Source organism: Ochotona curzoniae, unplaced genomic scaffold (assembly GCF_017591425.1).
Source record: "Ochotona curzoniae isolate NIBS_2020 unplaced genomic scaffold, NIBS_Ocur_1.0 patch14, whole genome shotgun sequence".
In the NCBI taxonomy this organism is placed as follows: Eukaryota; Metazoa; Chordata; class Mammalia; order Lagomorpha; family Ochotonidae; genus Ochotona; species Ochotona curzoniae.
In genome coordinates, this window is record NW_024466684.1 from 2,000,769 (window position 1) to 2,026,879 (window position 26,111).

A 26,111-nucleotide genomic window follows, 5' to 3' on the forward strand; every position below is an offset into this window, starting at 1 on the left:
TCTTGCTGACCTCATGCTGTCAGTCATTTCCTGTCTCCAGGGACTTTGCCTGGGTTTGAGAGCTCCTGTGGGTGAGTGGGTGGGCATTAGTGCTCCTTCCGAGTAGAGATGTCCTTCTGTCCAGACAGGCATGCAGAGTTGGCTGCAGACACTGCAGGTCTGGGGGTTCTTGTCTCAGTGCTGCTTCCCTGAGGGTGAGATCCTGGGCTCCTCATTGGGGAGCTGCTCACATAGACATCAGTCCTGCGCATGCGGGCACTTGGTGGGCATGTTCTCCTCCACAGGGACTGCCCTGGTGGGCACTGGAGGCCTTGCCTGTGGCCCTGGTGCAGCCCCGGCTTTGTGTTCACAACCGCTCTGATACCTTCTTGTGCACTCAGTGTTGTCTCTCTCCCTTTCAGACAACTATGTTGACAGCCAGACGAGATACGCAAATCGAGGAGGCCTCTTCAGGACATGGCTGCTGTGAGCTGGCCCTGGCCAGCAGCACCTGGCTTCGCTCCGGACATCTGCAGTGACCCCATTTCATGCCGGCGCATGCTGACGTGTTCTGATGCCTGAACAAGATACCACATAAATTCTCAGCACTGGCTGATTTCTCCCACTGTGTTTAGTGTGCCCATGATGCCATGTCATGACTTGAACCCCTCTAGGTCCCAATTGTGTCCCCTTATCCTAGATACCTGCTCCCCTTCTGTTTAGCCACTGTGCCCTCTGAGTCAGGTCTGCTGTCCTACTGTCTGTGACAGCCACTATGTCCTCTCCCAGCTGTCTCCTGTCCACCAGCTTCATGGACAGCGTTAGTCTTGCACATGCGTGCACATGGCGGGCGTGATCTCCTCAACAGGGACTACCCTGGTGGGGGTTGGATGCCTTGGCCGTGGCCGTGGTATGGCCCCAACTTTGTGCTCACAACCTCTCTGATATCTTCTTGTGCACTCAGTACAGTCTCTCCCTTTCAGATGACTACGCTGACAGCCGGAGGAGATACGTGAAGTGAGGAGGCCTCTTCAGGACACAGCTGCCATGAGCTGGCACTTGGCTTCGCTCCGGACATCTGCTGCAGCGACCCCATTCCACACCACTGCCTGCGTGTTCTGATGCCTGAATAAGATGGTCCTACAAGTGCTCACGCCCAGCTGATTCCTCGCAGAGTGCTTGGTCTCCACCACATCTTGAATGACTTTGGACACTTACCTCACTCACCCGCTCCCCCCCACTTTTTCTTTTGCTATGGGCCACCACCCCTATGCCCTCGATTCACCAGTTTGCTTCCCCACTGTCTGTGACAGCCTCATGTCCTCACCCAGCCATCTCCCCTTCTCTCCAGCTTCATGGAAGGCGGCCTCCTGTCCTTCTCCTGCACTGGGACTGCCCCAGTGCAGGGCAGGCTGCGGGGCCTCAGAACAAAATCCTGTCCCAGGGAGATGCAGCCCCAGGAGGCGAGGAACTGCCCAGTAGGATGGGTGCTGCCAACCACAGTGTGCAGAGTCTTCAGTGACAGTGGCACAAGAGGTGCAGGTTGTTTGTGTCTGTGCCTGGGATGCTGTCCTGGGCTCTGTGGTCTGGTGAGGTGACAGTGCCCTTGCCTCCAGGGCGGCAGGAAGGGCGGTGGGGAAAGATGTCCAAGAATCAGGGTCCAGTACAGCCAGCAACCTGGCACTTGGGCACCAAATCTGTACTCTCTGGGGTCATGGGTGGATAGAGGGGGAGGGGTGCCCCTCCTTTAAAGTAGGGCTTCTAAGAGACTCTCTTCTTCCCCTCCAGCCCCTGCTTTGTACCCCAATGTTTAAATGGTTCCATGTAGATGTAGAGGCTTCTCCTTCTTAAACTTCTAGAAAAAGGAGATTAAAATGTTTTCCAAACCTTTTCCAAAACTTTTGAACTTGATGCACGTCCTTGTATGTGTAGCATAAGTGAGGGACAGAGGAAGTTCAACACCATTGTACTTTTGAAAAGAATGTGTTTATTCATTCGAAAGACAGAGTTACAGTGAGAGCACGAAGGAGAGACAGAGCTTCCATCCACTGGCTCACTCTCCAAATGGCTGCAAGTGTGGGAACAGGCCAGCCCAGAGCCAGGAGCCAGAAGCTTCTTCCAGGTTTCTGTCATGGGTTCAGGGGTCCGAGGCCTTGAGCCATCTTCCTCTGCCTTCCCAGGCACATTAGCAGGGAGCTAGACTGGAAATGAATTAACTGGGCCTGGAACTGGAGCCCCTATGGAATGTCAGCCTCCCAGGTGGTGCTTCACCAGCTACAGCACACCACAAGAGCCTGCCAGGATGATTCTATAGGGGAGGAGTTCTAGTGGATGCCTTTCTCTGCCCTGCCCTCTCCTGCACTGACAACACAGCTGAGAGCCTGGTGCAGTGCCTAGAGATGCAGCACAGTGGCTTGCAAGCAGGAATCCTGGGTCAGGTGCCTGAGACTCACTCATCCAAAGTCTAACAGTGGGGCTGGGCAAGGGATTCTTGGCAGAAGCGGATACCAGGCCCTTCACTTCTCCGCCCTAACCCCCAAGCCCTCACTGGACCCCATTCTCCATGTGCTCCAATGCCCAAACCCAAGGGCCTGAGGCACCTGGCAGTAGCTCTCAGGACCCAAGCCCAAGAGAAGCAGATGGATGAGGAGTGAGGCAAGGCCTCTCCACATCCATGTCCAGGTTCCCAGAGGGTGCCTGGATGCAGTCCCCAGGACAGGTAAACCCAGGCTTCTGGGATGTCTCCTCCACACAGCGGAACCAGTCCTCAGGGACACCCCGGCTGAAATCGAACATTCTCTGAGGAGCCCAGTGCTTGAAGGAATAAAGCTGTTGGAAAGGGGCAGGCAATGGGCTTTCCTGGACTGAAGTGTGCAGGTCTCAGCTCGTGGTCGCCCAGCACTTGAGGCTGGGGTCTGTGGTGGCTGCGTCAGGCCAGGCACGTGGGTGCATACATCAGCAGAGCTTGTTCTGTGCTCAGCCGCCAGTACCCCAAGGACCATAGCACAGGCACCATGTTCCATATGACACCCAAACCCTGAGAAACCCTGAGCCAGGAGCACCCTCTGTCCTCTTGTGTGCCAGGCACTTGTCTGCCCTGTGGGGTTGCAGACAGGTGAGCTTGTGTGTGGGCCTGCGTCCCAGGAAGAAGCCACCAAGGACACTGGGGCTGCAGGGGCCTGTGCAGCCAAGCTGCCTCCTGGGGTGGGCACACGGGGCAGTGGGCCTCACCCCACCCTATGCAGCCATTGGGGCCCCTGAGACCTGGAGTGTGGCACCTGGTGGCCACTAGCAGTCATGTGGCTGAGAGGTCAGCACCCACGTGGGAGACCCAGAGGCCTCTGACTCCTAGCTTTGGATCAGCATGAGGAGGACAGCCAGTTTCAGAAAGAGTCAAATCTTCCCGAATCATTGCACAGCGCCCTTGCCTCAGCTGCTGCCTACTTCAGGGGTTGGGAGTGGATGGATGGGACAACAGGAGAGTCTTATGGGGCAGGGCCAAGCCTGCAGGTTCTTCCTCTCTTGGAGCCATTCCTCCCAGCAGATGCCAAAGTTTCTTCTGAGATGTGGCAAAGCACTGGCCACTTCTGGGTGCCATTGCCACAGGTCACAGGCAGAATCCCTGTTCAGGGCTTATCTCTCAGGCAGGGTCCTCAGCTTGGAGAGAAGAGGCTGTGACAGCCCTGCCTCACCTCCTCTGAATGTGACACAAAAGAGACTGGGTGGGCTCCAGGGGCAGAGTGCAGGTCAGAGCTTGCCCATTCTTGGTGGCCACCCCAACCTCCTGGGCTCCAAAGACAGAACACACGTGTCCACCTCTGAGCAATGGCTGTTAAACACAGGTGTGTGATGCCTGCCTGTGGCCTGGTGCTTGTGGGAGCCACAGGCAGGACACTTGGTCTTCAGTGTGGTGATAACGGAGGCATCTATCAAGGCTGGGGCCTCTTGGGAGGTTGCTGCTGTTCCCTCCCCATCTCTCTCTCAGCTTCCTTCTCTGTTCATAAACACTGGGGCTGTAATACCACCTGCCCTGAGACCCTCCCCAGAGTCAGGTTGATGTCTGCAGCAGGCCCTTGCGCCTCCAGAATTGTGAGCTGAATGTATTTCTTTTCTGAGTTTGACACTGTCCCAAAGCAGGTTAAGTTGATGCTGCCTATACTTGCATCCCATATGGGTGCCAGCTCCACTGCTGGCTTCCCCTTATCCATCTCAGCTCCCTAAAGTGCCCAGGAGAACAGCCCAAGGTGGCCCAAGGACTTGGGCCCCTGCACCCACAGGAGACACCCGGCTGAAGCTCCTGGCTCCCAGCTTCAGCCTGACTCAGCCCTGGCCATTGTGACCCTCTTCCTTTCTCTAACTCTATCTTATAAAAACTAAAATCTAAAGAAACAAACAAAAAAACCCACCCATTTTCTTTATAATGTACACAGCCTCAAATATTTCAGTATAGCAACGGAAAAACAGACTAAAACAAGAGCACTTCAAAAGTGTTAACCTAGCATGTGTGAATACAGCCATGCATAACACATACCCACATAAACAACACAACTTGTAAATGTGAAGTAGCAGAAAAGTACTGAAATAAAGCATTTTCTAAAAAGAAGGAAAGAAAAAAACAAACAAAAAAAGTTTGTGGAAAATTGAAGTGCATATAAACTTGCTTTTGTGTAAAAAATTTCTGAAATTCCTGCGCAGGTTTTGCATAATTGGTATCTTCCAGGGACTTTGTGAGGCCCCTTGTACACATCTGCTGGAGGGGCCAGATGCCAGGGGGAGTTGCCCTGTGTGTGTGTGGGGTGGGCTGCGGGAAATCACCAACCCACGCCAGGAGCCTTGGGCTGGAAAGGGAACCCCACCTTTCAAGTCTGGCCCTTCAGCACTCCCACACCTTCAGCCTCCCTAGGATGGAGACGGGCCATAAGTATGGGATGAGTGGACTCAGCAGGCCTGGGGGGCTCCCATCTGGCATAGTCCCAGAAAGGGGCTGTTTTCACGACTGGCCCGAGGTGGTTCCCCGGCATGAAGGCTTTCTGCTTTTGCAGTTGTCCTGTGGTTTCAGCCAGCAAGACCATCCATGGTAAAGTTGTGATTCTCCTAGTGCAGACCTGGACTCCCAGGCTCTGCAGAGCAGCACTCCACAAGTGTTGCCTCTACAAGAATGCCACATTTCAGAAAGCTCACGGAAAGTGGAATTTAAAAGACAAGTTATTTGGCACCCTAAGATGTTGAAACCAGAGCATGTATTCTCAAAATAGGCAGTTTTCATGTAAGATGAATAAAATCCCCCCTTTTGCACAGCATTCCACATTCCAGGAACTATTTGTGGTGGCCCTGTGTAAGTCCCTCCCTGTGGGAGTGAACACCTGCAAGCTGGGTCCGCTTCCCACTCGCCTCACTCCACCTGCTTTTCCCTTTGCTGATCCATGGTCTTTCCGTTCAAACACCTGACTGGGAGGAGGATGCCAGAGAGTCCCAGTGGAGATCAAGGAGCCTGAGACTGGTCTTGGGGCCCCTGCACATCAGCTGTCAGCTTGGCCTATGCCTCCTGGAGCATCTCTGTAGTCCACCGCCACCTGCCCACCTTCATTACTCCCTTGCAGCACCAGGCCGTGCCCCTTTGCCTTCCATGCTCTGAGCTCTTTGCAGGCTTATCTTGTGTTCTGAAATGAGCTCAGGGCCTTCCTCATTCACAGTGGCCCTGCCCATCTGATGCCCCCTCAACCTCCTGCAATTCCAGACCCCAATAGCGCTAACCAAGGAGGGGTCTCTCTCAGGGCAGGGATGTCATACATGCTACCATGTACACCTGTGTAGCACCAACTGTGCATGTGAATGGATGCTGCCCCATGGGTGACCAATGACTCCATGGGCCATGGCCAGGTGGGAACCCCCTGCCAGAGCCTGGGGATGGGGACTTAACTGAAACCACGGGTCAGCACACCAGTGACCAGGGCACAGTTCCCAGTTGCAGCCCCAACAGCTCTTGGGCTGGTTGTGGTTGTGGTTGTAGTTGTATTGCATTGTTGTTATGTGGTGTTATAGAGAGGCTGGATGCAGTGCATGGGGAACACCTGCATGTTTGTGCAGCTGCAGCTGTAGTTGCACAGCTCCCATTTGGCAGTAACCCACCTGCCTGTGCAAAGCAGCCCAGTTCAGTGCTCCTCTGCCCATGCTCCACCTGCCAGGGCACAGCAGCCCAGCTCAGCACCCCTCTTCTGCCTGTGACTCACCTGCCAGGGCAGAGCAGTATAGTTCAGACCCCCTTGGCCACAACAGGCTGGGGTGCCACACCCTGTAGCCTTGATGAAAGTAGAACGAAGAGATGGAGCACACCCCACTGCCAAAGCACAGTTGTCTTCTTGCGGCAAGGTGCCAGGAGCCCAGACACTCCCGGGGGGGTTGATTCCCGAGCACATCCATGACCAGAAGATGTGGACTGGGACAGTGGCGAGGGGACATTTGGGGGTTGGGGAGGGCTCATAGTTCCACGTGCACCTGCTCCATGGATCTCTCCATCTGGGCTGGATACCGGCCCAGGCCCTTGTAGGCAGCTAGCCACCTGCTCAAACCATGTTCAGGTAAGTCAGGGACGAGTCCCTCAATCTCACTTCTGCTTTCAGAAGTGCCTCCCTGTTCATGGGCATAACCAGTCGGGGTGGCAGGCACAGAGTCCCGACTATCCTTTGGTTCCCACTGCTGCCCATTCTAGCAGGGTACACCAAGCCACCTGACAACCTGCAAAACCAGACCTGATGTGATGTCCTGGCTTGCTACGGGACCGCTGGCCCCTTGTGGAGTTGAGATTATTTGGGGAGGGTTCTTCTATTTTTCTGGGGAAGGATTCAGGAAGGTGTGAGGGAGTCCCACTCCCTGGGGTGGGGCTTAGGGAGATCACGATGTGCACAGGGAGCTAAGGAAACCTTGAAGCCCCAGCTAATGCTGTTCCTGGGGCTCAGCAAGAAGGGGCAGAACAGGGGGAGGGGGTCATGGCGTTTTAAGGTATGGCCTGTGACATTAACATGCCAAATGCATGCCCTGGCTGTCCACTTCCAATTCAGCTTCCCGTTTATGGCCTGGGAAAGCAACAAGGGTGGGCCATGTGTTTGGGCTCCTGAGCCACGTGAGCGAGCAGGAAGAAGTCTCTGACTCCTGGCCCAGCCCGGGCTGTTACAGGCATCTGGGAAGTTAACCAGCACATGAAAGATTTCTCTCTCTGTAACTTTTTTTCTTTTTAGATTTATTTATTTTTAATGAAAATGTGGATTTATGGAGAAAAGGAAAGACAGATACAGAGATCAAAGACAAGACGTTAAGACAGAGGCAAAGATGTTCCATCTGCTGGTTCACAACGGCCAGAGCTGAGCAGATCTGAAGTCAGAAGCCTGGCACCTCATCTACCAATCGGTGTGGGAGAAGAGGCAAAGGTGGTGCCACAGAGCGAGTTTATTGGATGGGGCAATTGTGTCAGCCTGGTCAGGGCCACTTGAGTCGACTCCCTAGTTATGCAGTCAGGAGCTAGGCAGTCAGCAGACAGTGTGCGGAGGAGAGCAGGGCCAGGGGAAGAGCAGTGATGCAGATAATTAGTGGATGAAGGTGGTGGGGGCACGGGTATGTCCATTTCACTCACACACCATACACAGGTGTGTCCATCACACACACACACACCATCCTCCCCTCCCCTCCACCCCCGTACCTTTACAGAGGCCCTTGGGGGACAGACTGGAGATGAACCATTACATCATGGTCCATAGTCGATGATCAAATGGCTTTCTGGACATTTCTCTGAATATCCTCACACATTTATAGACAACTTTAAAGTGCTTTTTTTTAAAAAAAAAAAGATATCCACATATTTTTTTTAATACACAAATTATCAGGATACAACAGTGAAACCTCACCAAAGGACCATGCTGGACAAGAATCAGCACCTCCTGCTCCAGGTCTAACAACTGCTGCCTTTCCTTTCCACTCTTCTTACCTCACACAGTCCCCAGGCACCATGTGCACAGGCTTGGACCAGGGGGTGATGCTAAGGTGACCTGGGGGAGCCCTTAGAGGGTGGGGCCTAGTGGGAGGGCTGAAGGCCCTCTGTAGTGCTTGTTGCAGAGTGGGTTCCAGGCACTGGCTTGGCTGCCTGGCTCCCCCTGCAGTCTTCCCTGGGCCATCTACTACCCTTGTGGGAGGCCAAACCATGGGACTGCCTGATCTTGGACTTGAGTTCCCTACAGCCACAAGCCAAGTAAAGCTCTTACTGCACCTGTCAAGTTGCTGCTGGGGAATGTCAACATCTGGTCAGCTCCCCTCCTTGACTGCAGGTGTCAGGAAGCATTCCAGGTGCATGCAAAAGGCTACCGGACTTCTACTTAATGGGCCTTATTATATCTATTTCCTAGACACACTGTATATATATATATATTTATTCATCTGTTCTTTTCTTGCCCTGATCATGCAGCCCATTTGACAGCATGCAGAAATTTCCTTTGATGGAGTGTTTCCTCCTTTGTAGTAAACTAGAGCTGCTCACTTACACAAGGGCCCACGCCCCCTGGCTCCTTTGGAAACTCACTTGGAGTTGTCGGCACCTGTGCCGCCTGATATGAAACTCCCCAGATCCCAGAATGCAGCTCTTCTACTTTACCAGCTCAGAGTACCAAGTGATTGACAGATTAGTCTTGCTCACTTAAAAAAAAATCAATACAAATGGCTTCTTGACCTCCTTAAACAGGAGTCAGCCTCTCCACGCCTGTGTGGATACACTACAATTCACCTCTTCTCCTGTTGATGGAGTTACGTTTTCCCCTCATGTGGAGGAATTACTGCAATGCACAGCCCTGTGGTCTCTGGCACACACATGCTCTCACTTCTGGCAGGTGCATGTCTAGTTGCTGGAGGGGGCGGCAGTAGCTTTAGCTGACACAGCTAAGTTTTTCCAGAGGAGTTGCCTGACTTATTCCAACCCATGGAGAAGGAGAATTTCATTATCACACACTCACCAAGTTGTGTCACTTCCATCCCCCTTATGTATTTTAATGTTTATCTGTTTACTTCCATCTACTTGAGGATCAGAATAAGAGAGGAAGAGAGAGAGAACCAAAGATTTTTCCATTTGTTGGTTCACTCCCCAAATGCCTGCAACAAGCCAAGACTGAGCAAGACCAGGCAGCAGCAGAAGCAGAAACTCCCCCGGGGTCTTCTACGTGGGTGACAGGGCCCAGGGTCTTGGCTTCACCTGCTGCTTTTCCAGGCACATCAACAGCAAGCTGGCTTGAAAACAGACCCGTGGAAACTCAAAGCAGTGCCCTAACACAGGATGAGCGTGTGCTACTGTTGCAAGGAATGGCTTCATCTCCTGCACCACAACACTGGCCCCAGTTTTTCAACTTTAATCCACAGTTTCCAAAGAACCAAATTTGGTTTTGCACCTAACCCTTCAGCCTTTATCATTTCAATGTCCTTCCTTGAGGGGGATTAATTTGCTGCTCTTCGTCTAATTTCTTAGTAATGATGTGTCAGGAGTGATTTTTACTTTTCTTCATGAATGCACTCGAGGCTCTGAAGCTCCACCCGACCACTGGGCTGGCTGTCTCCACAACTTCTTCTCCGACACTGTCATCATCATTCAGATATTAATGTATTCCCATCCACACTGTAATTTCTAACTTGACCCATCGATTACTTATTAACTGTGTCATTTAGTTTCCAAACATTCAGTATTTCTTGTCTTTCTTTTCCAGTGTCACCTGAGGCTAGTCTCTGTGCAATGTTTTTCATTATTCATACTTTGCTGGGTTTTCCCTGTGGCCAGCACATGCTTGCTGGAGATTTCCATACAATCCTCAGTCCCTACTACTAGAATAGCCATTTCATCTGGGTCCCTTCAGTTAAACATGACAGCAAGATGGAAAACAAACAAACAAAGAAGAGTAAAAATTATACAAATAAGCGTATGGTCATTTAAACTACTAAAAGGAAATGAGCAAAGTGCAGAACACAGTAAACATTATGCTCTCACTTGTGTAGAAAATTACTGAAAATATTACATGCGCAGGAATTTGAATAAGTATTAATACTCTGCACACAAAGGGCATGGTATCATGGATTTCTCTCTCTCTCTCTCTCTTTTTTCCTGAGGGGAATCAAATAATGAGGACTGCAGCAGAGTTACACAAGAAAGGAACAGAGTTTTGTCCATTTTATTAAACAAACTTAGGCCATAAAATATTTGTGACTTAAATTTCTTCTATATACTAAATGTATATAATCCAGTTAGCGTGAAGTGTTTGCTAGAAATCGTTCCTCACAGCTTCTTTTTAAAACCTTCAGTTGTCTTCTTCTTTTTGCATTAGGATTATATCTGCAAGGAAAGAATTGGCATTAAAGAATGTTAAAGTAAGGGATCATCATTTACTTTGAAAGCTTAAGACACACACAATAGGCAACAGGATGGAAATGCCAATTTCATCCTTTATTAAAGGACTGGCAGTTCATTTTCATTTATGCCTTTGATGTTGCTTTTATGAATATATTGTAAACTGAAACAAATCATTAACAAAAAATGTTGTAAAGCACTAAAATAATTAAAACAATAGTTTAAAAGTCACGGTATGTTTATACTTCTTTCAGTAGGGCTTGGAATGGATCCCACACACCTGCACTCAGAAATTAAAGCATACCATTTGCACAACAGAACAGAATGAACCCCAAATAGAATTATAACTGTAGAAAAGTTTCTGCTACAGCAATTAAACAAATATAATTGGGCAACCTGACAGTCTCATTTAATCCTGAAGAAATCAGTATTAAACCAGTATAAAAGGCATTCTCATCTAAAAAAAGTGGATTGTATTTCCAAAATTAGAGAATCAACCAAACTGACTGTGAAAAGTACATCACTTTCTTCTGTCTTTACGATTAGAGAAAAAAAAATTAGGAAAATGCACCCTCACACTGTGTTTCTCTTCTATTTAGTATTTGAGCGTCAACTAAGACTTGTTTGGCCTATTACATTTTCAACACTCATTACACTCCTCTAAAACCTCCCACAAACTTTGAAAACTCCAATCTATTTTTCTTTGTTTTTATCTATGTGTCAATTAAAGTTAATGTCTGTCATTTTGTCTTAATGCAAAGTCCCATTCATTCATAAGTCTACTTAAGAGTTGAAAATAAATCTCAGAAAGTGGTCAAGTTCAGCTAGCTCAGGAAGCCTCCTTTTCCCTGCATGAGCCAATACGGATGTTAACTACCTTGTGTTACAGCACAACTGCATCAACCCCAAATTTGAAAGCTATACCCAATAAGCCCAACTGAGAGGTGCTCAAATAGAACAAGGAAATAGGTATCCTAAAAATAAAACATTCCCGTAGTGAAGGGCCTATTTGTCCAAAAGGGCAGAACAACAAAAAGGAATCTATATAAATAACAATGCAAAGTTTAAGAAAGCTGAATTAAACCTTACCTAAAGAGATCATCAGCAAGCGATTCTTCCTTGGCGTGCTGAATTTGCACCTGTTGAAATGAACACACTTTCAAACATTTGCTCAGGGGTGAATATTAAGGACATGAATATCCAGGCTGACACATCACAGTGAGCTCTGGCCTCCCGACCATCTCCCCCTCCACAAATCATTTGTTTTCACTTCACACTGAGACTATCATTGCCCCAGTGCTTGAACAGAACAATTCTACCCGACCTGCCTTCTACAGGTATCCAACACATATTATTAGTTTGTTGAGTTTTTAATTGATCTTTCCAGCAGAACCCTTCTACTACATGGAATTCCAGTGCACTGACACAAGACCACTCATGAGCCTGAGATGGGAGTGCTTCCCCAGCAGCAAATGGGCTCCTTCCGTTTAGTCCCAGCTGAACATGCTGAAGTGGCTGCTGAACTACCCCAGCCAGGCAGTACTTTTCATGCTAAAGTCCTCAAACTTCTAACACATTAAAACAGAAAAACCATGTGCTGAGGGCATTTCCTCAATCCCGCCTCTGATCCCTTCATTTGCCATCCAAAACCCTTCAGTGACTGAGTCTGACCCTTACAAGGTGCAAATCCCTGGAGAACCTGGCTTCCTATCACCTTCCTAATCATATCCTGCATCTCCAGACCTGTTCTTGGGCCCATGTCTTCACATCACTTAGCTGTGGATGTTGTGGCCATTTGGAGAATGAACCAGCAGATGGAAGAACATCCTTCTCTGTCTCTCTTTCTCTCTGTAACTCTGCCTTTCAAATAAAAATAACATAAAGCCTAAAAATATGCAAAAGAATTAGAAGTAGATAGCAATAAGACAGTTATGCCTTAAATGTAGAGACCAATAAATAAGAAAATATTTTAAAAGCTTTCACAGAGACTCTCCTAAAATGAAGCTTCAGAACTATATTCAAAAATCAGAACACTTATACAGTACTCTAGGAAAAGAAGTGGAGAACATTCGACAATGGTATATATTCTGTTTCCTACTGACTTTCAAGCTGAAAAAGGGATACTTCAAACACGCAAGTCATCCAGAAAGTGGAAAAATTGGACTATCAAAAGATAGAGCAGGGGAGCTGGACAGAGGCACAAACAATACCCTCTGTGTTTACAGCAGAGAGACAACAAACGACACACTTTCTGTGATGTTGGCAGGGACACAGAAGAAAACCCAAGGGGAGGATGAACTCAGCACTAAAGGGAGAAAGAAACGGAAACTACAAAACACAGGACAGACCACAGCACTGTGTGTGTCTCGACTCTGGCACCTGATAAAAGAAGGAAATAAAATTTTACTTTAGGCTTCTGACTCCAAATACATACTGAGTGCTCCAAAAACAAGTATCACAAGAGACTGTAAAGTGGTCACATATTGGTGAGCAAGACTGGCATACAGACGCAAGCTTTATTTTTTCTGAAAGAAATAAACTGAACCTACAATCCAAAGAAAACACACAGATAACATTCCAAGGAAAATGATCACAATCAGAGCATACAAAATAGATACTCTGGAAAAAAGGGCAAAACAGATCAAGGATCAAGAAATACCAGGTACTGATCTCACAGGCAAAGGAAAGAGGAACTTAAAAGAATCAGCAGGAAACAAGAAAATTTACAGAAGAATGCAACAGACTCCCAGGGATCCAACAATGCACTAGGCTGAATTAGAACTCAATGGACTGAGGGGAAGAAGATGGCCGACGTAGGAGGAAGGCTGTGAGGGAGCATCCAGTGAGAGAAGGATAGAACGCTACAGAAGCAGCAAAGAGGAACAGCAGGGAACCGCAGGGAGAGGTCCGTGAAGTTCCCTGGGACAGTGTGGAGCCAAAAAGATCCACACAACTCGGAAGAACAACGAGAACGGAGCAGGGCAAAGGCAGTGAAACCGACATCCCACTCCAGACCTGCTGAGTCATTTTTGAAAACGGCCTGACGGGAGACGCGGCCAGCTCGGAGGCGGGGAGATCAGGGGGATCGTCGCCGGCGGGAGGCCTTCGGCAGCGGTGGAGGCAGACTGCAGCGGCCGGACGTTTGGTGAGCTGGGGGTTGACATGGCAGCCTCCGCATTCCTCGCCCCCTGCTGAGGTTCCAGCCTCTGAGAACGCGGAGCAGGCGGCCGAAACTGTTGGGTCTGTGTGGAACTACGCACAGTGGTGTTGGTGGCTGAGGGGGCCCTGGGAAGGCGCCTCGGATGTTCCTGCGCTGAGGGGGCCAGTGCGGCTCGGTGCGCAGAGGCAGCTGGCGAGGGTCTGGAGTCCCCCACATCCTGCCTGGTGAGTGCGCGAAACCACCAGGAGGACTCTGAACGCTGCACCGAGCGGGCTTGGCGGCCCCGCCTGCAGCAGCAGCACCTCCACAGCGCAGGTGTCAGGTGTCAGGAGAGCTCTGAGATTTGGGAAGTGTAGCGCTGTGTGTCCCTGACACGCAGGTACCACTCCCATAGAGTGAACTGCTCACTTCTCGCCTCCCACCCTGCAGTTCTGAGCGTGGGCGACCCACCAGGAGAGCTCTGAAAACTCCTGCGCCACACTGACACTGTGCGAACCTGCCGTGAAGTCATTATAACAGGGCGCCTGGGCCACTCCTCCGCTAAGGGCCTGTGTGGGGGAGCCACACGGGAGCAGGGGCTCTGAACACCCACACACCACGAGTGGTGGATTCACTGCACAAGAGCCACGCCCAGAAAGTGCCTCACCCACAGTCCCGTGTGTGGGAGACACACCAGGTGGGCTCTGAAAAACCCTGCAGTCCCTGACACGGAGAACGCAGGGAGAAAGCACATAAAACCTTCTACGCCCTGTGGATTCCTGTGCAGGGGGCACACCCAGAGAGCGCCTCCATCCCTCCACGCCCTGGGGTGTCACACCTGTAGAAGAGGTGCCCAGAGTGTGCCTGGAATCCACTGGGCCCCCAAGGTGGCGCTCTACAGCCCCGGGCCCTGAGAACGCACCAACGGTGCCTTGAAAATTACCACACCCGGCAACACCATGCCTGCAGGCTCCAATCTCTACAGGAAAGTACCTGACAGCCCCTCAACACACGGGTCCATTGGCCCCACCAGAATACACCAACACAATGGGAAAAACCACCAGAAAGAGTTGTGCTCCAGATGAAAGAGCCAGCACCCCACCGAACAAGGGCCAAAAGCCATTATCAATATCGGCGATACGAGATGAAGACATGGAAGTGTTACCAGCAAAGGAATTGATGAAAATAATGCTAAAATTTCTCAGAGACGTGGACACAAAGCTGGAAGACCTCCAGAACCGCATAATCACCGAAATACAACAAATCAAAACCAAACTGGATGCCCAAGATAATAAAATTGAAAGCCTCATCAACAGAATAAATGCGGCAGAGGAAAGGATCTCTGAAACAGAAGACACACAAAATGAAGGTGCCCAGCGAATTAAACAGCTGGAGACAAACCTCAGCAAAACTAATAAAATGATGCAAGGGATGAAGGATTACCTTAGAAAATTGAATATTCGGATCATGGCCTCCCCGAGGGAGTAGAAAGAGAATCTGGGATGCAAGCAGTGCTTGATGAAATTATACAGGAAAACTTCCAAAACACTTGGAACACGAATCCACCCCGCATACAGGATGGACAGAGAACTCCCAACAGACATGATCCAAAGAGATCTTCACCCAGACACACGGTGCTCAAGTTCTACTCCAATGAAGACAAAGAAGGAATCCTGAGACAAGTACGAAGTAGAGAAAAGATCACATACAGGGGAAAACCCATCAGAATCACTGCTGACTTCTCCGAAGAGACCCTACAAGCAAGGAGAGAATGGACAAAGATCTTCCAAGTCCTGAAACAAAACAACTGTCAACCAAAAATAATCTACCCAGCAAAGATCTCATTTGTATATGAGAACGAAATCAGATACTTCAATAGCAAAGAAAAACTAGAAGAATATGTCTACACAAAACCAGCTCTGCAAAGTCTCCTTAGAAATGCGCTAGTCCCGGACAAAAAGGAGGCAAATCACAAACAAAGTTGGCAAATAAGAAGGTCTCCAAACTAAAGGCCGCACAAACAAGACAATTACATAGGCAACAACACACACACAACACAATCACATGGTAGGGCAAAATTGCAACCTCTCAATTTTAACTCTCAACACAAATGGTCTAAATTCACCAATCAAACGACAGAGATTAATAGAATGGATCATCAAACAAGACCCAACCATCTGTTGCCTACAAGAAACGCATCTAACCAGAAAGGATGCAAAGAAACTGAAAGTGAAGGGATGGAAAAAGATATTTCACGCCAATAGACGAGAAAAAAAAGCTGGGGTAGCTATCCTAATTTCAGACGAGATAGATTTCATTCTAACTAACATCAAAAGAGACAGGGAAGGCCATTTTATACTGGTGAAAGGAATGATCCATCAAGAAGCAATCACCATCATTAATGTTTATGCACCGAATCTTAATGCACCTAGTTACGTAAAGCAATTACTTACAGACTTAAGGGAAGACATAGACACCCGCACAATTCTTGTAGGCGATCTCAACACACCTCTAACAACAATGGACCGGACTACGAAACAAAAACTCAACAAAGAAACAACAGAGCTCACACAAACAATAGAACAACTGGACTTAGTAGACATATATAGAACTTTTTATCCTAAGGCCACAGACTATACATTCTTCTCAGCGGTGCATGGCACCTTCTCCAGAATCGACCACATGATAGGACATAAAGCGAATCTAAACAACTTCCAAAACATTAGTATCATACCATGTACCCTCTCAGACCACCATGGGATGAAACTGGAAATCAACAACTCAAAACTCCCCAGGAAGTATAGACACTCTTGGAAATTGAACAATATGCTATTAAACGAACATTGGGTCAGAGAAGAAATCAAAGATGAGATCAAAAAATTTATGGAAACCAATGAAAACTCTGATACAACATTCCAAAACTTGTGGGACACTGCCAAAGCAGTGCTACGAGGTAGATTCATCGCAATCGGAGCGCATGTCAAGGCCCAAGAAAGACGCCAAATACAGGAACTAACCTCACAACTCCAGGATCTGGAAAAACAGCAGCAGAAGAGTCCCACGCACAATAGGAAACAAGAAATCATCAAAACAAGGGAGGAGATAAACCAAATAGAAATCAAAAAAACTAAACATAAAATCAACAAATCAAAAAGTTTGTTTTTTGAGAAAATAAACAAAATAGACACTCCACTGGCCCGATTGACCAAAAAAAAACAAGAGAAAGTGAGAATCAATAGCATTAAAGATGAAAAAGGCAACATAACAACAGACACTGCAATCATTAAGAAAATAATTAGAAATTACTACAAAGAACTGTACTCCCACAAATTTGAGGACCACCAAGAAATAGAAAAGTTCTTGGACTCCCACCACTTACCAAAACTCAGTCCGGAGGCAACTGCAGAATTAAATAAACCCATAACCGAGGTAGAGATTGAAACAGTCATCAAAGATCTCCCAACGAAAAAAAGCCCAGGCCCAGACGGCTTCACTACAGAATTCTACAAAACATTCCGAACAGAACTAACCCCAATCCTCTACAAGCTCTTCAAAACAATAGAGGAGGAAGCAACCCTCCCAAACTCATTCTATGAAGCTAACATCACCTTAATCCCAAAACCGGACAGAGAACCATCAGAGAAGGAAAACTACAGACCTATTTCTCTGATGAACATTGATGCTAAAATTCTCAACAAAATCCTAGCCAATAGAATTCAAAAAATCATCAGACAGATCATTCATCCGGATCAAGTAGGATTCATCCCTGGAATGCAGGGATGGTTCAACATTCGGAAATCCATAAATGTTATAAACCATATCCAAAAACTGCAAAACAAGAACCACATAATAGTTTCAATAGATGCAGAAAAAGCTTTCGACAAAATCCAACACCTCTTCATGCTAAAAACTCTAGCCAAAGTAGGCATAGATGGGAAAATCCACAACATAATCAAAGCAATTTATGAAAAACCCAATGCCAGTATCATACTGAATGGAGAAAAGCTAGAACCCTTCCCACTGAGATCTGGAACAAGACAAGGGTGCCCGCTATCACCACTGCTATTCAACATAGTCCTAGAGGTACTTGCAGAGGCCATAAGACAAGAAAAAGAAATCAAAGGCATAGGTATAGGAAACGAAGAAGTCAAGCTTTCACTATATGCAGATGACATAATCCTATACATAGAAAAACCAGGAGACTCAATACAGAAACTGCTAGAACTTATACGAGAGTTTGGCAGAGTGGCGGGGTACAAAATTAACGAACGAAAATCAACAGCCATAGTGTACGCAAATAACACCAAGATGGAAGAAGATCTAACCAACAGGATACCATTCAAAATAGCAGAGAGAAGTATGAAGTATTTGGGAATAAATCTAACCAAAAGCGTAGGAGACCTATTCGAAGAAAACTACAAACTATTTAAAAAGGAAATTGAACAAAACCTCAAAAGATGGAATAACATCCCGTGCTCCTGGATAGGCAAAATCAATATCATTAAAATGTCTATACTACCACAAGCAATATACATTTTCAACGCAATTCCAATCAAATTGCCCAAAACATTCTTCACGGAACTGGATACAATGATTCAAAAGTTCATCTGGAAACACAAAAAACCACGAATAGCTAGAACCATCCTGAAAAATAAGAAGTTAGCAGGGGGAATCACAATCCCGGACCTCTGGACATACTATAGAGCAGTGGTTATCAAAACAGCCTGGTACTGGCACAAAGACAGAAAGGAAGATCAATGGAATAGAATAGAAGCACCAAAAGGGAACCCACACAGATACAGCCAATTAATCTTTGACAAAAAGACCAATGACAACTCAAGCAAGTGGGAAGGCCTCTTTAGTAAATGTTGTTGGGACAACTGGCTGATAGCCTGTAGAAACAAAAAGATAGACCCACATCTATCACCATACACCAAGATCCAATCTACATGGATAAAAGACCTAAACCTACATCCAGAAACCTTCAAACTCTTGCAAGAAAATGTAGGAAATACCCTGCAAGACCTAGGAGTAGGTTCCGACTTTCTAAGAAGGACACCAAAAGCAATAGCAGTTGAGAACAGAATAAACAAATGGGACCTCATCAAACTAAGAAGCTTCTGTACAGCAAGGGAAACCATCAACAAAGTAAAAAAGCAACCCACAGAGTGGGAGAAGATCTTTGCACACGATATAGGCGATAGGGGGCTAATTTCCAGGATATACAAAGAACTTCAAAACAACCAAAAAACCAAAACAAACAAGCCACTCAAGAAATGGGCACGGGAAATGGGCAAACATTTCACAAAGGAACAAGTCCAAATGGCAAACAAACATATGAAAAAATGTTCCAGCTCCCTAGCAATAAGGGAAATCCAAATTAAAACATCGATGAGGTACCACCTAACACCAGTAAGATTGGCCCACATAAACAAGAACACCAAAGACGCTTGCTGGCGAGGATGCGGGGAAAAGGGAACCCTACTCCACTGCTGGTGGAGCTGCAAATTGGTACAGCCTCTATGGAAATCAGTCTGGAGAACACTCAAACAACTCAAAATCTGCATACCATATTACCCAGCAATAGCACTCCTAGGAATATATCCAAAACACCTGTTTTACGACAAACCAACATGCATCCCTATGTTCATAGCAGCACAATCAGTAATTGCAAAAACATGGAAGCAACCGAAATGCCCATCAGCAGAAGATTGGATAAGAAAGCTTTGGTTCATCTACTCTATGGAATACTACTCAGCTATTAAAAAAAACAAAATGCAGTTCTTTGTGGCTAAATGGGCCCAACTGGAAACTATAATGCTAAGGGAAATGAGCGAATCCCAAAAGATTAGATACCACATGTTTGCCTTGATTTAACCTGTAATTTTTGTATGGTTGTTTGTTATTTTTTGAACCTGTCATTGATACTGTCTCAACCCAGATGTTTCGAAGAATGGAACCTGCATTATTTTTAACATATTGTTTACCCAATACTATGTCAATTAATTCCATAATGTTGTATATTGATACTGAGGCCTTGTTGGGGCTTTTAACTGACCGGATCTCTACTCTGTTAGACCTATCTTCAGACCATAGAAGGTCTCCCCAAGAGGCCACTGAACTTATCTGGACAATAAGACGCTGAGCTTTATGCTAGGCATGTGTTTGCAAGCAATGAATCTCAACTGAACTTGAACTATGGTTATGCAACAAGGTGGAGGAATCCACCATGGGGGGAGGGGCATGGGAGGGGTGGGGGGAATCCCCAGCGCCTATAAAACTGTACTACATAATACAATGTAAGCAACAATAAAAAAAAAAAAAAAAGAACTCGATGGACTGAGGACATACCAACCAGAACTGAAGAAAGAAGCTGTAAATGGGGAGATGATCCGAAGACATCACCAAAAATAAAGTTCAGTGACATAAAGAAAGAAAACATGCAGAAAAGTGGTCAGGATGCATGGGAGAAAACAGTGAGAAAATCTAACTGATGCCAAATTCGACTTTCAGACGAGAACAGATTAAATAAAAACTGGACTCCCGGGGTTAGGAATGTTTTGTTCTTAACTTGGATGGTGGTTGTGAGCACAGAAACACCCACTGATCTGCAGCTATCGTGCACTTGTTGGTAGGCACACCATATTTTAATGGTTTCCAAAATGGGCACTACTCAAGAAAATTCCCTATGATAAATGATCAGGTATGTTTAATCACACACAGTTCCTGCTTTAGAAACAGCAGGCTATCTATCAAATTTATCACTGATAGATTTGTAATAACCTACAGAAGTCTACACACCCATACTTTTTTTGTGGCTGAAAACTTTTTCCTGTTTAGATCAGAATGTTAACTAACCCACTTGCTTATGTACCATTTTGTAAACTAATACCAATAAAGTAGAATTTTCTAAAAGAAGTGATACAGAAAGTACAGATTAATCTCAAGGCTTCAGATCTCACGTTTCTTGAATGATCTCAGGCCAGTTATCCTTGTTTCTGGTTCTAAGTAGTTGTTTTTAAGAGCTCAATCTTAAGAAACTTGCATCTGTAGTTTATCTCAGTTTGTGGGCTTCACTTGTACTAACCTCCATCTCCTGCCTTAGCCACTCTTCTAATTCCGCGTTCTTTCGAGTATTATGAGCTATTAGATCTGATCCTCCAATGATGTGTGGCAGTTTTCCTGCTCCGGGAAACGTGACCTGTTAATCAGTCAAAGTAATACGGTTTTTAACACTTAACTAACAAATACAATGATCAATTCATGCTCTAAATGACCTTTTAACTATTTACAAATGAACAGTTTGCACTAAAAACATTCTGTGTGCAAATGCATTTTTCAAAGCACAACAACCACCATATTACTGATTTAGATAGAACTCAAATTCATTTTAATTAGAGGCAATTCAGTACCATTTCAAATAAATTTGGTTTGAATACCATTTGTAGCTTAAAAATAATTTTTAGCATATCAATATTTCTCATGATTTTTATATATTCAAACTACTTTCTAGATATTTAACTACTTACACTGTTTATACTTATTTACATACCAATAGCAAACACCACATTTTTCCCTGGTAACTTAATCAATAATAAAATCTCGTCCCTTTTGAGTTTCTATTCACAAGCCACAGCTGTGAGTTGGGAAAGTGCAAGTGCACCACTAAAAAGGCGTCACATGAGAGGGATCTCGTCTAAGCAGAAGAGATTGCTCCTGTTGGACGGAGTTCAGACCCCTCTAGATAGCATCATAGCAGGTACAAATCAACCTGAGAAATGACAACAGTACACGCTCACATCACAGACAAAGAGCTACACTATGTCAGTTACGGCAGACACTGAAATAATTACTGTCCTCTGATCAAATGCAGAGGGCAAAGGCCACCAGTTAGTGTTAGGTCTGGATCAAGAAACAAATCCCCAGAACAGATAACAAACTCGCACTGATTGAACCAGTGATATCCCATTAGTTGCGCTCATCAAGTTTATGTAATGTCAGTTTCTTAATAAGCAGGAATTCAGATCTGATGCAACATTCAGTGTCCATGGAGTAATGTGTATATTATGGTGTTTGGGTCAATAACACACTTACATTATTGACACTGGTTCCAAACAGTTTTAATATATCAGCTAGATACATAGTCAGGTGATATGATCTACACCATGGTATCGCACAATGATGAAACTGTCTCCTCAGAATGTATCTCAGTGTTGTTAAGGGATACACGACTGGGTTTCTATTCGGTTTTATAAAGGCATGAAATAATAGAATGCCTGCAGCCTTCATTACTGGTTGTGCTCAGCTTTTAAGTAGAAGAAACTGCATCCATTTTGAACATAAACTGCTTTCATTACCATTTAATCTTAACAATATTTCTAAAAACATTTCAAACACTGCCCTCTTGTGATACACTTAAAGAAAGAACTACCTTTTTGAATTTCTTGAAATTCTTCAGTTGACCATAATCAATATTTACATCCGACAGATTTCTGGAAGTGGAGATAACCACCAATGATCTAAATTCAGTCAGTAACAGCTTCTTTGGAAACTCCTCGCCATCTTCCCGAAGTTCATCATCGTTCTTAAATGGAGTCATAAGGGATGGAAAAGGAGAAATAAAATTACTTGTTATTTAGGAACTTACGGCAAAAACTTAGAACGTCTGAGGAGACACAAGTTTGCTTTTGGTGCCTGCACTTTGTATTTGGAACCAAATCATATCTTCCTCAAATCCACAAAATTATTAATTCAAATGCTTTATAACTTTGGAAACATTTCAACACATTGGCCTGTAATAGGAGACTAAAAATCATATGGGATTTTAAATTTAGTATCCTATCCTAATAAATAAACAGCTCACCTTCGTGCATATGTTCTCAATACAAAACCTCAGCACTGTCTGCTTCTCATTAGAACGGCTCACACAGATGATTACATATTCTACATGTTCCACAGATCATCTACCATACTTAGGCATTCATGGAGTCTCACCACTTTTTTATTTTTAATTTCTTTAATACCTCAAAATAATCAATTTTTGTTTTCAGACGTTACCTCATTCACTCACAAGCCATTTCTTTTTCCAGATGAAGAGTTCTAAAATCAGCCTCAGGATTCCTTCAGACATCCTTCACTTGCTAACAGTGACCTCTGTTTCATGACATTTGCTCTTAGCTACCTAGTCAGTCACACAGCACCACTGTTGCAGCTGCTCCTGAAGCTGCTAAACTGGAAACAATAACAGGGGAAAGTGCTAACAGGTCTAAATTACAGGCAGTCAGGAAGGAAAGGAAAACCAGAACAGACAGCAAGCAGGGGTTCCTGAGACAGACAGAGCACTGTCAGGGACTCTTTCTAAAAAGCAATAGCCTAATACCTCCACAGTTCACAAATATCTCACTTCTCCCGCCCTCCAGGTTTCACCCTCATTATTTAAGTAAAGAACTTGATATTTATGAGCCTGAAAATGTCTTGCAACTGGTCATGTACCTACTGATGTCACAGGAGGCAAGGAATGACTCCATACTGTCACAGTTAACAACAGCATTCATTTCCAGAGGAGGCACAAGGAAGATCAGGATAAGAATTGCAGAAAGAGAAACAATTAATCCTAAGAATGTACAATGAAGGAAACAGATGATAGTTGCTCCCTACACGTCACATCTTGTACAAATAAAATAGAACACATAAAAATTTCCTCATGCAAGCTTCTTCTTTGATGGACACTTCTTTGGCTGACCACAGTGATTCTTGCTTGAGATCACACTTCTTCCCAATTTCACTTTCTTGCTGAAGGAATAAAATTCATAAAATATTGCTCATAGGAGTTACAAACATATACATATTTACTTAACTTGAAAGGCAGAGTTACACAGAAAGAAGCAGAAAAAGATCTTCCTTCTGCTGGTTCACTCACCCAATGGACACAACAACTAGGACTGGGCCAGGTCAAACCCAGGTTCCAGGAGCCAGGAGCTTCATCTGGGTCTCCCAGACGGCTGACAGCAGAAGATGGCCCAAGACCTTGAGCTACTTGCCTCCCACCTGGAGTCCTAGAACTTCCTGGCTTCACCTGCCAGTCCTGGAGGCTGTGACCACCTGAAGAGCGAACTAGCACGTGCAAGCTCTCCTTGTCTCTGCCTCTCTGTAGCCCTGACTTTCAATCAATCAATCTTAAACACAAGCCACTGTCCACTGGGCAAGCCAAACAGACTTTGTTCAGGCCTATAGTAAGTTCTAGAAGCACACTGAGTTCCCCTAAAAATCATTTGCCATTGTACCACTGCTCCCTTCTTCTCCCCTTCCCTGTGGAAAAGCGGGACCTATGTTTCTGCATAACTGGGATTGTGGTAAACACTTGTGTGGCCTTGCCCCATGATGTGAATCTTTCCCCTTCTTTAAATGCCTTTCCTCCTACTTCATTCTGTCACTTTATTCCAGGAAAGGTTCATAGGGCAGAGGGAAATTGTTCCTTCATTCCTATAGTGGGAACACCAATAAACTGTCACTGTGCTTCTCTTTGTCTTCCACATTTCCTAATTCTTGCAAATGACTTGTATAATCAAAAGAAAAACACCTTAATTCCGTTTAGATATGTTACATTGGGATCTTAACTCATATTTACAATTATAAAGTCACATTAACTGTTCAAGATACTTGTCTGCAATGAAAGTGGAGAGTGTCCTGTATAGAATCACAGTATCTTTCATGCTGAGATGTCCAGATCATGTTCTAGGCAAAACCATATTACATAAAGAGTTTCCTAAACTTTCAGTAATGCTACAATCCCTTTAGATACAGTGCACGACATATCATTTTATATAAAGTTTTCAATGTTACAGCAATAAATATTCACATCACTTTTGAAAAGGAGATTGGAAAGTGCATGTTTAGGAACCAAAGAAAATTAATGCTTCACTCACCAATTATTACGAGTAAATATGTGTCTTCAACCTTACTAGGCATGACTACTTTAATATACATCCAGTTGCTATCACCTTCAGAATATTTTAACTTCATTTAGACACAATGATAACATACATTCAATATATGAACCTTCTCCTACCTTCCTCTTCTCTACATCCTTCAACCTGCTAATTCTCCTAGGGTTTTATTTTTTTTTTAATAATAACATTTATGTAGTTATTTATAACACAGTTACTGACAGAGAAGGAGAGAGATATCTTCCATCCATCGGCTCGCTTTCCAGGTAGCTGCATTGCCTAGAACTAAGCCAGGCTGAAACCAGGAGCTTCACCCAAGTCTCACACAGGTGGCAGGGGTCCAAACGTTTGGACCATTCCCACTGCTTTTCCCTGGCCATTGGCAGGGAGCTGGATCAGAAGAGGAGCAGCAAAGACAAACCAGTTCCTATATGGGATGCAGACATGGCACGCAGTGGCTTAACCCACCACACCATAATACCAGCCTCTAACTTTTTATTTTGTAACTTAGAGAATCACATAATTATCAACGTGGATTCTCAGAATGTAAGCTTGGGGATGACCTATACTTTTACTCATGTGTCATGTAAGTCTATCACCAGGTCAGAGATCTTACTCAAGGCCTATGAATAAATAACATCTCAGATTGCCTTTCTTATTTGCATGTTCAGTCTCCAGTGTAACTAACTAACTAAATGAACGAATGACATTCTGGGAAAGCTGACAGAAGAGATCACCAAAATCACAGGGCATCAACATAAGTCCCAGTATCTGTGAGACCCAGTACAGTTAGTGTCCGCCCATGTTCAATGGATATTTACTACTGCACTGTAGGCTGATGGCAAATATTTTTTTTATTTTTATTATTTTTTATTGGAAAGGCGGATATACAGAGAGGAGATACAGAGAGGAAGATCTTCCGTCCAATGATTCACTCCCCAAGTGAGCGCAACGGGTCGATACTATGCCGATCTGAAGCCAGGAGCCTCTTCCGGGTCTCCCACATGGGTGCAGGGTCCCAAAGCTTTGGGCCGTCCTTGACTGCTTTCCCAGGCCACAGGCAGGGAGCTGGAAGGGAAGTGGGGCTGCCGGGATTAGAACCGGCGCCCATATGGGATCCCGGGCGTGCAAGGCGAGGACCTTTAACCACTTGCGCCACCGCGCCGGGCCCAGATTGCAAATATAATGATGGTATCTCCCAAGTAATAGCTATTATGACAGGGTAGTAGAAAATGATATAATTTTAAATGAGAAGGAAAACTTTGGACTAGGTGGATATAATGAGGGGAGGAAGAACTAGACCACAGACGCAGTGGGTGCTACTAAGAAGAATGTTACCATTGCAGGAGGCAATTGCCTAGATTGTCTTGGACCTAGACAAGTGTTCTACTGTTGGGAGAAAAGCAGCCAATAGCAGGTGGGCATTCTTGGCCTGGATAATGCCAATCCAGTGTTATGTAAATCAGTGTGCCAGCATAGCTGCTTATTTTATCTTATTCTTTTTAAAGATTTGCAGCAAATGCCATGCAGTGGGGGGCAGGGGACAGACACTAGGCTGGGAAGCCCCCTGCACACACTGGCCCTCAGGCTTACTGTGTGCTGCTCAATGGCAGGGGTGCTGCAGACTACCTGAGGAAAGGGGTCGGGGCATGTTGCAGTGGGGGGCCCTGACAGCATG

At 45.7% G+C, this 26,111-nt stretch overlaps 1 protein-coding gene and 1 pseudogene across 2 annotated transcripts in view; both read right to left on the minus strand.

Annotated features, from left to right (window-relative positions):
• The window catches only part of LOC121166446, a 1,182,205-nt pseudogene that overhangs the window by 839,969 nt on the left and 316,125 nt on the right, over window positions 1-26,111 (minus strand).
• LOC121166431 (nibrin-like) overlaps window positions 11,434-26,111 on the minus strand; it is a 42,518-nt gene continuing 27,840 nt past the window's right edge. The window contains exons 13-16 of one of the 2 annotated variants that reach the window (XM_040995529.1): window positions 23,193-23,279; window positions 21,919-22,071; window positions 20,575-20,688; window positions 11,434-11,487 (exon numbers count right to left, since the gene is read on the minus strand). In XM_040995529.1, the coding sequence (XP_040851463.1) occupies window positions 11,434-11,487; window positions 20,575-20,688; window positions 21,919-22,071; window positions 23,193-23,279 (408 nt within the window). The remainder of the gene's footprint in view (window positions 11,488-20,574; window positions 20,689-21,918; window positions 22,072-23,192; window positions 23,280-26,111) is intronic. The other variant, XM_040995528.1, reaches the window with a different exon arrangement.